Source organism: Teleopsis dalmanni, chromosome 1 (genome assembly GCF_002237135.1).
Source record: "Teleopsis dalmanni isolate 2A chromosome 1, ASM223713v2, whole genome shotgun sequence".
Classification (NCBI taxonomy): domain Eukaryota; kingdom Metazoa; phylum Arthropoda; class Insecta; order Diptera; family Diopsidae; genus Teleopsis; species Teleopsis dalmanni.
Genome location: NC_051846.1, coordinates 209,992,744 through 210,005,755, shown reverse-complemented (window position 1 = coordinate 210,005,755; position 13,012 = coordinate 209,992,744). Strand labels below are relative to the sequence as shown.

At 32.4% G+C, this 13,012-nt stretch overlaps 1 protein-coding gene across 4 annotated transcripts; it reads left to right on the top strand.

Moving 5' to 3' along the window:
* Positions 1-852: 852 nt before the first annotated feature.
* On the top strand, positions 853-10,732 carry LOC119671683. Of its 4 annotated transcripts, XM_038082431.1 has the most exons (4): positions 853-1,094; positions 1,152-1,287; positions 6,998-7,913; positions 8,039-10,732. In XM_038082431.1, the coding sequence occupies exons 3-4, from the start codon at positions 7,880-7,882 to the stop codon at positions 10,585-10,587; spliced, it is 2,583 nt and encodes an 860-aa protein (XP_037938359.1). In that variant the 5' UTR covers positions 853-1,094; positions 1,152-1,287; positions 6,998-7,879; the 3' UTR covers positions 10,588-10,732. The 4 variants fall into 4 exon arrangements, with proteins under 4 accessions (XP_037938359.1, XP_037938358.1, XP_037938361.1 ...); XM_038082430.1 differs by having other exon boundaries at positions 853-1,287; XM_038082433.1 differs by lacking the exons at positions 853-1,094; positions 1,152-1,287 and adding an exon at positions 5,158-5,462.
* Positions 10,733-13,012: the final 2,280 nt, after the last annotated feature.

Below are 13,012 nucleotides of genomic sequence, written 5' to 3'. Positions count from 1 at the left end.
TTCCACACAAAAACATTATGTTTATTGCTTTTGAAAATCTGTTACTAAAAGTATGCTTTGTTGAGCTTTTATATGCAATATGTGTGGCTTATGAAGAGACTAAAGGTTAAAGAAAGGTATTTATAGTAACAGAAGTTTTTCGAGATTAGTTAGGTATGGCAAAAGTACGAGTTATTTGTCAGTCAAATGCTTCTAAATTTATTTTAAATATTTTAATTTAACATAAGTATTAATGCACCTGTAACAAAAAAAAATATAGAATACATTTTAAAGACAATTTCTTTTCATATGGCTATCAAAAGCCTAGCATAAGTCCACCCAAGCCTATGGAGATTATTATAACAATGTTATAGTATCATTATATCATTATAATTAGTATATGAACATTGATTTTAACAATCTCTCTCTTTATCGATACCATAATAATATAATAAGAAACTCACATAGATCCTATGACCTTTTCGTTGTTTAGAATCCATTTTCCACATAATGGTTTTTTGATGCGTGTGAAGTACCAGAAGTCAGAGAGAGTTATAACTGATGGATTGATTGGTTGTGTTTCGACAATTCGTACTTCATTTTACTGCTTAAAATTAAACATTCTTGCATTATGTCTTAACTTGACGATTAAATGGCGCTTCCCAAAGGTCTTAAGCAGCCTTGTAATATAGTTATTACCAAAAACCGTTCTTCAAAAAAAAACTGTAGGCGGCTATCAAAAATCACTCTCTCTAAGTTTTTTTTTAAATTATTTTGTATGAGTTTTACATCAAAGTAGATTTAAATCAATGTCAAAAGTAATAAGTTTAAAAGAATTTTCTTCTTTTACATATACAATTTTTTTCGGCTCTTGTTCATTATCAAAATTTCTCTGTATTTTTAAATTAATTTTCAATTTTTTTATTTATTAATTCTACACCAGTGAAATATGGCTTTGGAAATTGGTTCTAGCGTTTTGGTTATATTTATCGCACTAATGCTCTCCTATGCGCTATTTTTTTTAATTATTTTCTTTGGAACTCAACCATGTCTTAGGAGACTACGTGGAGAATTAATTGACGATGTTGACTTCAGTGAAGTAGCTCAGGAACATGGTAATGTAGATTATATAGAAGTGCCTCTACTAGCAAATGACACAACTGTTATTCAAGTGGAAGAAACTGAAAATGAACCAGATATAGAAGAAAATGTTTCCTATGTCAATGAAAATCTGTTGAAATATGAAGAACACATTACCAACTATGAGGAAAATGAAGTGGCATGTTCTGCATGAATTTGATATTTATGGTAATATGTTTCATTTTTTATATATAATTTTTTTTTTAAAGAAATTCGTGATAACAAAATTCGTAAACTTACAAAATAGACTTCGTTGTTTTTAAACTAATCTATCTATGAGAGTCATTAGTATGTATAACAGATTTCAGCTATGCCAAATTTCAATTACATATATTTGTTATAAAATATTTGTTATAAAATGAAAATACTTCCTAAAATTTTATTCACTCTTCTATTTCCCTTCCTCGATATCATAAGTGCAGACTTTATAACGCCATATATATAAAAATGGCGAATCGCTTGCACGATAAGAGGCAAGTGGTATTTGGGTTTCTTAAGCCATGCGAATTATTATGATTTCTCTGAAGAGAGTCTTCTAAGCTAACTCAAAAAGTGTAAGGCTATAAATAGCATCCATTACTTCAACATTCTACACATCATTCACTTCAACGCTGGTCGTATATAGGTACTGCCTTCGTTTTCTGGTAGTTGCAAGACATAAGTAGATAAGGTAGGTAGAAATTTCACTTTGCATTTTATAAAATCTGTGGGTGTGAACGATTGTGAATTGGAGCGAGTGCAATTCAGTAATCAGTGAGTAATCTAAGTTCAAAACTGTTTAAACCCCAGATAGAAGAGTTCGAATGTTTTAATCTTCCTAAGCTTCGACATTTGTATAAAAAAATGTTAGCCTACCATTTGATAGTTCTGAATCATCCAAAATATTTAATTTTTGCTTCTAATCTGTTATCTCTATGTAATACTTAGCATAGAGAGATCCTGTTATAAGCATTAGCAGTGGTTCTCCATTCATATGGCAGGGACACTTATGTTATCTAGCTACGAAATGTTTTAATTAATCATATGGTGCCTTTTATTAAAAGCAGCATTTGGGTATTGTCTTCAATATATTAGATACTTTCAACGCAGATTTGCTTCGACCTTGCTATTATCTAAGGCAGTCAATTCATATTCCTTTGAACAATTGTATTCAAAGTTCACGGAATGTTTTAGTCAAATATTTGAGTCTTTTGAATCATAACATTTCTGATAATCATGTTTAATGCTTGTATTTTAATGACGATGCTGCTATTATGAAAAAAATCTTAAGCTTTTCATATATGATATATTCAAAGTCATGACTTCTAATTGCATTTTTATTGGATCTTTTATATATGCGAACTGTTGAAAATATAATTTATTATTCCTTTCATTCTAAATTTATATTTATATTTATTTTATGCAATATTTTATTTTACCGTGAAATACAAATCCGATATAAAGTGTACTCCTGCTAACAAGATAATTAAGATCTCATAATATTTTATGGCTTAATACTTAAAACCAAAACATAAATCATTCAAGTTCATGATTTATTAATGCAGAAAAAAGAAATAATATATAAAATATATGCTTCAAAAAATCTTCTAGTAGACAAAAATATATAAAGTCAGCCACAGAAAAGTCAGTATCAAGAAAAAATTATTCACTGGACTGCAAAAGACCTAAGCACAATCAAAAATGCCAATTAGTGAAAGAGAAATGCCAGTCAAAAGGACTCTTTTGCATTTTCGCGCCTTTGCGATTTCGTTGATTTGAAATGCATTCACGTAAATAAAATAAATAAGATAAAAAAGGAGATCCTTTAATTTGCTGCAATAAATTTGATTTAAAAGAAAATTGTGGTGTGGTTATAATTACATTTCTACATCAAAAAATCCTTTGAACCAGTTTATCTCTCAATTTTTAATATTTTGAGCATGAAAAACGCAAGGATTTACTAAATCCTTTTCATTTGGCTTCTTTTTCGTGCTAGTTTTTCCATGCCTTGATGTGTGGCACTTTTTGTCGCTGTAAGATGTTGTCAGCCAATCGACTTGAGCAGCAAAACAACTTCCGGCGGCTGTGGAGCATCGTTCACTTGCAAGCAATGCCAACGAGTTCTGGCGAATACACCAACACTGCCGAGGCCTGTTTTGATGTCTCATAGACGCATATAAATTAGATGTCATAAAATCCAGCTATGAAGTGTACTCAAGCGGTGTGGGCTTGATTTCTGGTGACAAAACACTTCAGCCGCATTCGGTAGCAGTGCTAGTCTTTTTGCTCTTTGCTCCTTACGTATTTATTTAAGCAAGGACCATTTTGTGAAGATAAAGAAGTTATGTATTAATTTAAGTATTTGCCGGACGTGTTGTTGATTTCGTACTCTTGCAGATTTCTGCCTTTGAGTCTAGGGTTGCCAGGCCGACGTTGTTGTCAAGTGTTGGCACTTTTATATTCACACTTAAGTTGATTTGCATGCTGTCTTCGCTTTATCGTCATCATTTTATTTGCTACTTTTTCTTTACCTCAACATACCCCACTCTTTTCTTGCTTCATTTTTTATTTTTGATGTATTGCTGCTGTTAACTTACATTAGTGTGTTTAAGGCTACTGAGGGACTTAGTGGGCGTAGTACGAACTTGCAAGTTAATGGTTTTAAAGTTAGTTAAATTAAATTTGAAACCTAACTTCTTTTTGTTTGACAATATTTTTACCACAATTTTCAATCCTACTGTTTCCATTCAGTGCTGCTCCTTCAAGCAAATATTGTTGACAATTACTGCTATTTTTATATGCGGTTCTTGTGGTGCTGTGGTTGCAAATTCATTCATTTTCAGATGCATCTCTTTCACTTGAGTTGTTTGTTCTGTGCAATAATCATAACTCCAATTAGTCTGACTGGAAACTAATAATAAGTAAAGCAAATATTTTATTACGCAAGTATATACATATAAATAAAAAATCGTGATAAATTATGGTACCGACTTTCTTTTGAAATACTTACAGTGATCCTGATTTTGCTAAAAGCATCCATAACTCGCTTAATTCAGTTTTGTTGTTTTTTTTTGTTTTTTTTACCTCCTCCAACCCCTTTGAACACTTAAATTTTATATGAAATCGTGTTTGAGTTTTTAAATTATAAAGTATAGCTAATCTGAAGAAACTAAGGCTTCATATATATATAAATGATTTACGAGATTTGCGAGAGAAAGTAAGATATATCGTTCTGTTCAAAAACGGCAATTATTAATTAACTCCCAAGAACTTAATATAAAAACAAGTATTTCTATTTAAAAAAATGATAACTTCATGGCTGATTCCAAATGTGGATGTATATAAAGACTTAAAGTTAGTAAATAAAAAATGAAAAACTGAACCATTTATTTTATTTTATATAGTTCAGCTAATTTAAATGCTAGAGGAGCTTCATTTGATTCGCTCTGATTCTATAATGGATGGGAACCAAGATGAATGTTCTGCACTGAGATCATGAGTATTAACAACACTCTAATCTAAACTAATCTATTAACATCAAAATAATAGATCATTTTCTTAACTTGAATTTTTTAATAGTTAGTTTCTGCTAGTTTTGCTTTTCCATTATCCAAGCTTTCCTTTAATCTATATTTATCCTACTCAAAGATGTCTAAGATTCAAAAACTAGTTTTCACGTAAAAGAATTGATTTAATATTACTTTAAATAAATAGTGACGTTTCCATAATTTTCCAAAAAGGCAGTTCTATTGGTGGTTCGATTTCACCAAACTAAAATATTATATATATTTGATTTTAAACATATTCATTTTCCGATAGACATGAATTCTATTCAGTATGGCAGTTTAACATTTTCAAGTTGTAAAAAAGTGTAGCAGAAAGATAATGACAATATACACTTTACGTCACAACAAACCGACCATAATTTATATATATGGTATATAAAAAAAGAAGAAAATTATAGTTAAACATGAATTTAATGTCAGAAGATGCAAATATTTACTTAATTTTTTTTTTAACTTACGAGTATATAAATTGTATTTTTCGGTTATTTTAAACTATGATTTAATTTCTTCTTTTTCTGTCTTATTAATTCTTAATTTTTGAAAATGGGTTGCGATGCCGGTCCAGCTCACCCTTTTATCATGTTGTTTGCATTAACTATAATGGCAATTGCTATGCTGTTCATAGCAATTCGTTTTGGCAACACCGATCCAGTAGAACTAAAAGATGATTCTATACCCTTATTGCAGTTATCAGAAGAAGAAGCTATAGACACAGATAGGGTGGAGACGACACCGGTGGAATTTATTAAAACTGTTCATTGGGAACCTTTTAGATCAGAAGTTCCATTGGAATACTAGGTAATAATCAAACACTTATTGCAGTTTCAACAGGCCAATCTGATTCTATTAAAACTCATACCCATCACATTTCTATAGTGAGTTTTCCTTCTTTAATAACTAGTGCTTGGTTCCAACAGCAGTTTTTGTTAAAACACAAACTGATTATTACTTTACAAAATAATAATTATAAATATAGAGCAGTTCATTGCTTTTATTTAGCTCTAATAATTTTATCGAGAAAGAATTGAGAGTGTGTTCTGCCTTTTAAATTAAAATCAAATTTTTATTTTTGAAAGAAGTCGGTTTCATCTAATTCGGCTTCTTATTTTGTTAAAATATCTTAATATTAATAGGTCATACAAGTGATCAGTAAGTAGGAATCCTATTAGTGATAAAGTGAGATTTCCATCTTAATAATAATAGTACTAATAGTAATATTAGTATCCAATTAATATTAAGATAACTTACTTAAAAAAGATATATCAAAGCAGTTTGATTTTACTTTCAAAAATCGAAGAGGTAAATTTCTTTTTTTTTTGTTAACAGATTTAATGTTGGTTTTGGTTATTGTTTTTTATTAAAATTACTGTTTTACTGTTTTTTTTTCTATATTTATTAACTCACAGTTTTCGAAATGTTGCTCGAAGTAGATTCCAATGTATTACTTACACTAATAGGAGTATTGCTTATGTATACAATTTTTTTCTTAATACTTTTACTTGGTACTTCTCCATGTCTACGAAGATTCCGTGGAGAAGTTGCTGAAAGTTTTTATTTAATTCCATCATCGATCGAGGAGAATGTAGAGCCTCCACCTGTACCAAGTCTACTACTTGATCAAAATGAAAGCGTTACTGAAATTAACAACTTTGAAGAATATTTAGAAACAAATGAAGTAGTTGTGCCATTAATTCGATCCTTTATAGAGGTAATCAGAATATACCGAGTTGGTCTATTCTTTCCATATTTCTGCCATACTTATCTTCTATTAGATGACTTATCTGAAATTACTGTGGGAATATAAAATATCGAAATGCACAGCCTGCATTGAAGACAGCAGGTGTTTTGTAGAAAGTTAAATTTTTTTCATAGGGTTGACAATAGTGAGCTAACGCGATTTAAGATTCCTTGCTAATGCAAGTACTTCCATTTATTAGAAGTTTGTCTCATGATTGTCAAAATACTTCGAAATTTACTCTTATATATCTTTTTATTTTATTATTTCATGGTGAAGCGAAATACTGATGAAAGTGATGAGATTCTTATATATAATACGTGGAATTTTGTAAATACGCAATACCACAGAGTTTTCGACTGGGTAAAATTCAATTATATGGGTAAACGCTATTGTGTATCGGTCTTCTCGTGTTTCAGCAGATCACGAGAGATACATAATAGCTCTGGCTGCTGTTGTTTATCTGTTAAAAGCGCCCCGGAGCTAAACAGAAACTTTAAAATTGATTCAGTTAAAATAAATATATTTGTTTGTGTGGAAAATGATGCTTTTCATCTGAAACCTTAATAACTTTCGTTATTTTTACATTTCATTACAGTTGCAAGACGACCATCCAACTCAGTGAGCAATGGACGAGCACATTGCAGAGACGCGACACCCGTCAACCGTGTTCACTTGCAATAAAGAAGAAGCATAAACAGAATTCGCAAATGCACTGCAACACACCGTGAATTGCAAATAATAAGACCGAGAAAAACAAACCCAAAACCCGAAAACAGACACAAACAAATTGCCAATTCAATTGGAATTGAAGTGACTGAAACGTGCTGCATTATCCTTCGTTGGCGCAAAGGTGTCAATGCAAAAATAAAAGCGAATTTGTAGTAGCATAAAATAGGAGATGCAACAATGTCAATGGCTGCGTAATGCGCACCTGAAACTGCTCAATTGCAAACGACGTGCCACGCACAACCTGAACCGAACCAGTGGAAACTGCATCCAGAGTTGCTATTTGGATCTGTGTGAGTTTTGCTGATTGCTTAACAACTCTGTTGCAGCAGCTGCCTGCCTTTATGCTGTGAAAACATTTTATTTTGCTGATTCTGCAACTGCCAAACTGATAGAGTCACAAACACTGAGCACTGAGCACTGAGCATTGAACACACCAAAACTAAAAAAGGGAATTGGAAAAACCAAATCAGAACGAAACTTTCCAAAACAACTGCAAATTTTGTTTTTATCAAAAGAACTGCGCTGCTCTGATTCATTGCCACGCGCGCGGTACGGAACTCGACGACTATTTGACGCGCACACTACAAAGGCTAGCAACAGATTTTAGCCATTAACTGATTCCACAGTTGCAACTATTGTTGCAATTGCATGTGCAACTGGCACGTTAAGCTCACTGGTTGCAGTGTGCGTAATATGTGCTAACAAATTTTCACTTGAAAGGACACCACAGTTACCGAATGTTATCAATATGAAAATAAATTGCGTTGCAATTTGCCTTTCAGGTGAGTTCCACATTTCACATACCATGACCACGTAGTGAAAGTGAAATAAATTTTTATTTTGCTTTAATTTTTATCAATTACGTGATTTGTGCCTAAATTAATTTAAAATTTTGTTTTTCTCACAGTTGTATGCCTCTTCGTGCTGTCATGCCTTCCAACTGCGACAGGCGACGATTGGTCTGCAAGTTGTGCCTCAAACTGTACCTGCAAATGGACTAACGGTAAGAAATCTGCCATCTGCAGTTCCTTAGAGCTCACCACGATTCCAACGACACTTAGCACGGAACTGCAAGTTCTTGTGCTAAACGATAACCACATACCGTATCTGAATCGGGAGGAGTTCACAAATTTGGGTTTACTCAACTTGCAACGCATTTACCTTAAAAAATCCGAGATTCAATATGTCCACAAGGAAACCTTTAAGAATCTCAAAATCCTGGTTGAAATAGACTTATCGGACAACAAAATTGAAATGATTGACAAGGACACCTTTATGGGCAATGATCGTCTACGCATTTTGTACTTGAATGGTAACCCATTAAAGAAGTTGGTTGCCTATCAATTTCCAATACTGCCACATCTACGCACTTTGGACTTACACAATTGTCTGATATCATATATAGACCCCATGGCCCTGGCGAACCTTAACTTGCTAGAATTTTTGTATTTGAAAAATAATTTGCTTGAAAGCCTGAGTGAGTACGTCTTCCAGCACATGAATAACCTGAAAACGCTGGTAATGGATGAAAATCCTTGGCAGTGCAATTGCAAATTGCGCAAATTTCGCAGTTGGTACGTGAAGAGTAAACTGAACAGCATCAGCCTTATATGTAAAGGGCCGCCAGCTTATAAAGATAAACCCTGGGAACAAGTGGACGAAGAGTTATTTGGCTGCTCACCAAGAGTAGAAATATTCAATAATGAGGATGTGCAAAATATTGACATAGGCAGTAATACCACATTTAGTTGTCTAGTTTACGGTGATCCGCTGCCCGAAGTCACGTGGGAGTTAAATGGTAAAATACTGGACAACGACAATGTCATTTTCGATTCGGAAAACATTGCTTCAGACAAACTCTGGAGTAATTTAACAGTATTCAATATGACAAGTCTTGATGCAGGTACTTACGCATGTAGCGGCTCAAATGCAGTGGGCGCAACATCGCAGAATATTAGCATTTACCTCACAGAAATTGTACAACATGTTCTGGTAAAAACACCGGAAACCTTTTGGTACTTTGGTTTGATTATGGGTACATTTGGTACGGTTTTCCTACTTATACTCATCTCGTTCGTGGTGTGCTTTTGCAAGCGCACAACACGTCAGCGCAGACATCCGAACAAACCAGGCGTTAAGGCGAGTGTAAGTTTTAACGATCAAGAAAAGAAACTGCTAGACCTAAGTATAACAACTACGACTAACGACCGTGGCGATAGTTGCATCATCGACAATAACACCACAACTACCATGAGTAAGACGGAATCAGTTATAGGTTTTGAGCCCATTGAAATTCATGCAGTTGATAATCATCGATCAAACCACAGTCACCATGGTGTTTTACTCACTGGCCAACATCAAATATCTCATCAGCAGCAAATGCAGCAACATCATATGCATTTACCAAACTCCAGTGGTGCAAATAGTTTAATGAACAACCGCCAGCAGCTCATTGCTGTAGCTGATGGTTCGTGTAGCGTTGTTGGCATACCAACATCTATGGCATCTTCCTCAGGTCTACATCCGAATCCTATACCAGAGGAGTTTCCCCTGAACGTCGGTGTATTTCCACCACCACCGGAATTTTGTTCTAACGTTGTACCAAACCCCGGATATGGCAATATATTTATTAGTGTATCTGTGACACAGGATATGCTAGACGGTGCTGATATTAATATGTACCCAGATTTGCTTAACATACCGAAACGCCTACAGGATAACACAGTACAAAGTGGTACTTCGAGTACAGCTGTTACTTGTAGCACTGCTGGTGCTATATTGCCCCCGCCTGGCACGGCTGTCAATGTATCCTCTTTCGCAACTCTGCCACGTAACACACATCGACGTGGCATACTGAAAAAGGAATCATCATTACAACATCAACATATGCTGCAGCAGCAATCACTAACGCAGCAAACTAACTTGTATCCACATGATGAAATTGTATCCTATCACAATCTCGATACAAGCTATAGTCAAGCCTATCAAGAGCATCAGCAGCAGCAGCAACAACAACAGCAACAACAGCATCTAAAGCACGCATCCAATATTGTCGGTCTACCACCACCGCCACCACCACCTGCAGCGTGCCTACACAATCAAGCTTTACCGCCTAACTGTAGCACACCACCAATTGATGCAACGCCCATGCGTCCACTGTGCAAAAGTGCAGCTGGCGCTGGTTGCTTAAAATACGATAATATGGGTCGTCGTTTTACTGCAAGTGGAAATTCAACACTTTCGCTGCCCGATGAGGAACGCCTGGAAAGCGAAACGCATTTCAACGAGGGCGAACCCTTGACTAAGACACCTGCAGCTACTGGAATCACAAAGCAATCATTGAATTGCAAGCAACAAGACTGCAACCAACAACAGCAACAACAAAATGCGAATTCTAGTGCCACTGCTAATTTAACAGCTGACAGTGGGGGCGGAGTAGAGTTCGTGTCACTGTAGTATTACGGGACCCAAGTGTAAATATGTTTAAAGTAGGCGCAGTTGATATATTTGTAGGCAAATTAAGATAACCTGAATCCATAAGCTAAAGAAAATTGAGAATTAATAAATAAAGAAAAAGAAAATTTTTCAAAATTTAACAAAATTCGTTAAGTTTGTGTACATAACCTCAAATTATATTCTAGTCAAAATTTGCACTTAAAAAATTAGCAGAAATAATTACTATAATAAGTAAATAGAAAATAGAAAGATATAAGAAAATAAGAAAATATCATTATTAATAACAATTACTAATTAATTTAATTAATTATAGACATTTTTTCTGACATCAAAATCATTAAATATTTATTAAATTATATTATTATGCCATTATGTATATATATACTCCTTAGTGAGGTAACCTTAGTGAGAATCTAAGTTGAAAATCTACATGAGTTATATGATGGTAATATAAAAAATAATATTAATATTTATTGTACAACAATAGATACGACGTACCGTATTTTAGAAACAAATTTGTAAATTGAAAATTATATTCATCATTAGCCGACCATTTTTTTAGGATCCATGTAAAGCTATTATAAATTGGTGTATATAATATATAATATGGTAGCGAGCAAATCAGCTCACTTAGAAGGACAGTTATACTTCTATTAAAAACAAAGTAGTAAGCTCTATATGTCAATAACATAAAAAAGGTCTCTTAAACCATAATTGAAAGTTTCTACTCTGAGGTTCTGACTCTGAGTTTATATATGCAAAATATGAAGAAAATTTTAATTAAATAAAACAAGTTTTAAGTGATATCTTAAGAAAAACAATATTTGTTTATTATTGTTGATATTGTATAATTTTTCTCGAAATGACTGTCTAATTTCTTATGTTCTATTATTATCGTGTGAGTTCCCAAATATATTATTTGCTCTCTAATAGTTAGATTTCCTACTGTCTTTTATATAAAAGAATCATTTTTTGGGGGCTTTGCTACTATCGCAACTGCTACTGAAAATTACAATTGTCCAACCCTTGAAATCAATTTTCTATTCTTATAATAATAATTCCCATATAAGAGCGAATCAACTTATCTGCTATATTGTTTGCTACTGTTATCACTCTGGTCTGATAACCAGATAAGTTCTTGGATAAGTTCTTGTCTCTGCTAATTTTGTTACTTTAGATAAGCTGACTACAATTTGAATTATGGAGTCTGTATTTGCTGCTTGACTAATAAGTACTTTAATATCGGTTTAATATCGGCATGTCTTTCCAATAATATATATCAGCAGTGAATTTAAGTGCCACAATTTTCACTTGAAAACACTTGTCTCCTTGGTTGTAACGGTTTGCTTATTGTCTTAGTTCGTTACAGTGTGTTAAAATAGTCCAGAGTCGATTGACCGATATCATGATCGACCTCGAGTGGGTTACCTTAAACTTTCTTTAGTTTGCTAAAATACCATATTTTTACTATTTTTCTCTGCATATATACTTAGTGTGCAGGTTTGTCAGCCACAAATATTGATAACTTAACCTAGACTTCTATAAGATTTTTTTTTGTATTGGTAAATTATTCGTTCATGGAATGGTAAATAACAATCCTGACATTCTTGGTTATGTATCATTTCTTTGAAACTTTCAATGAAAAACTATTGGAGCTATCTTAAGTGTTTAAGATGTAATTAATGTTTCAGTATTTACTATTTTGATTTTCCGGTATCTACTAAACCATTTTAACTAAGTAAGTCAGTGTTCTAAATCACATAATATACAAAGAAATATGTAATTATTTTTTATTTTAATATATTATAAATTACAGTGACTGGTCTTAAAATAAAGTGAACAATAAAATTAAGGAAAAAAGTTACAATTATTCGAGCTTAGGTACATTCGAAATAAAAATTTGCATTATTTGAAGTATATCTAATATAATATATATGTTTATGTATATATATAATTACAATATTTCAGTACAACAAAAGAAATTAATTAAATAAATTAAATATATCAGATGTTAACGATTTTGCCATCATTCCATTCTTAATACAAACATTTCATTGATAAAATAAAAACTCATATAAATTTCTATCGTAGTTTATATATAGAATAAAAAATTAACACATTATGTATAAAATATTTAATGAAAGTGTAAATAATAGCTAAGAATAATTTTTGACTCTTAACAGAATTTATCTCTTAAATGAAGTAAAACTGAAGAATAAGTTTAAATTTAGAATAAAATCAATAAATTTCATATTAATTTATAAAAAATACTATAAGTTCAAAAAAATGTAAATGTTCATGAAATTTATAAATATTAAAGTCAGAAAAGTTTAATATTAGTACTAATATATATTAATTAAAAAATTAAATATTGTAATATTATAAAAACATCAGTAAAACTTAACTTAGATTTTAAAGTCCCCAA

Coding starts and splice junctions, on each gene's coding strand:
- LOC119671683 (XM_038082431.1), top strand. CDS start 7,880: ATGAAAATAAATTGCGTTGCAATTTGCCTTTCAG. Junction 7,914..8,038: donor CGTTGCAATTTGCCTTTCAG/GTGAGTTCCACA, acceptor TTTTTCTCACAG/TTGTATGCCTCTTCGTGCTG.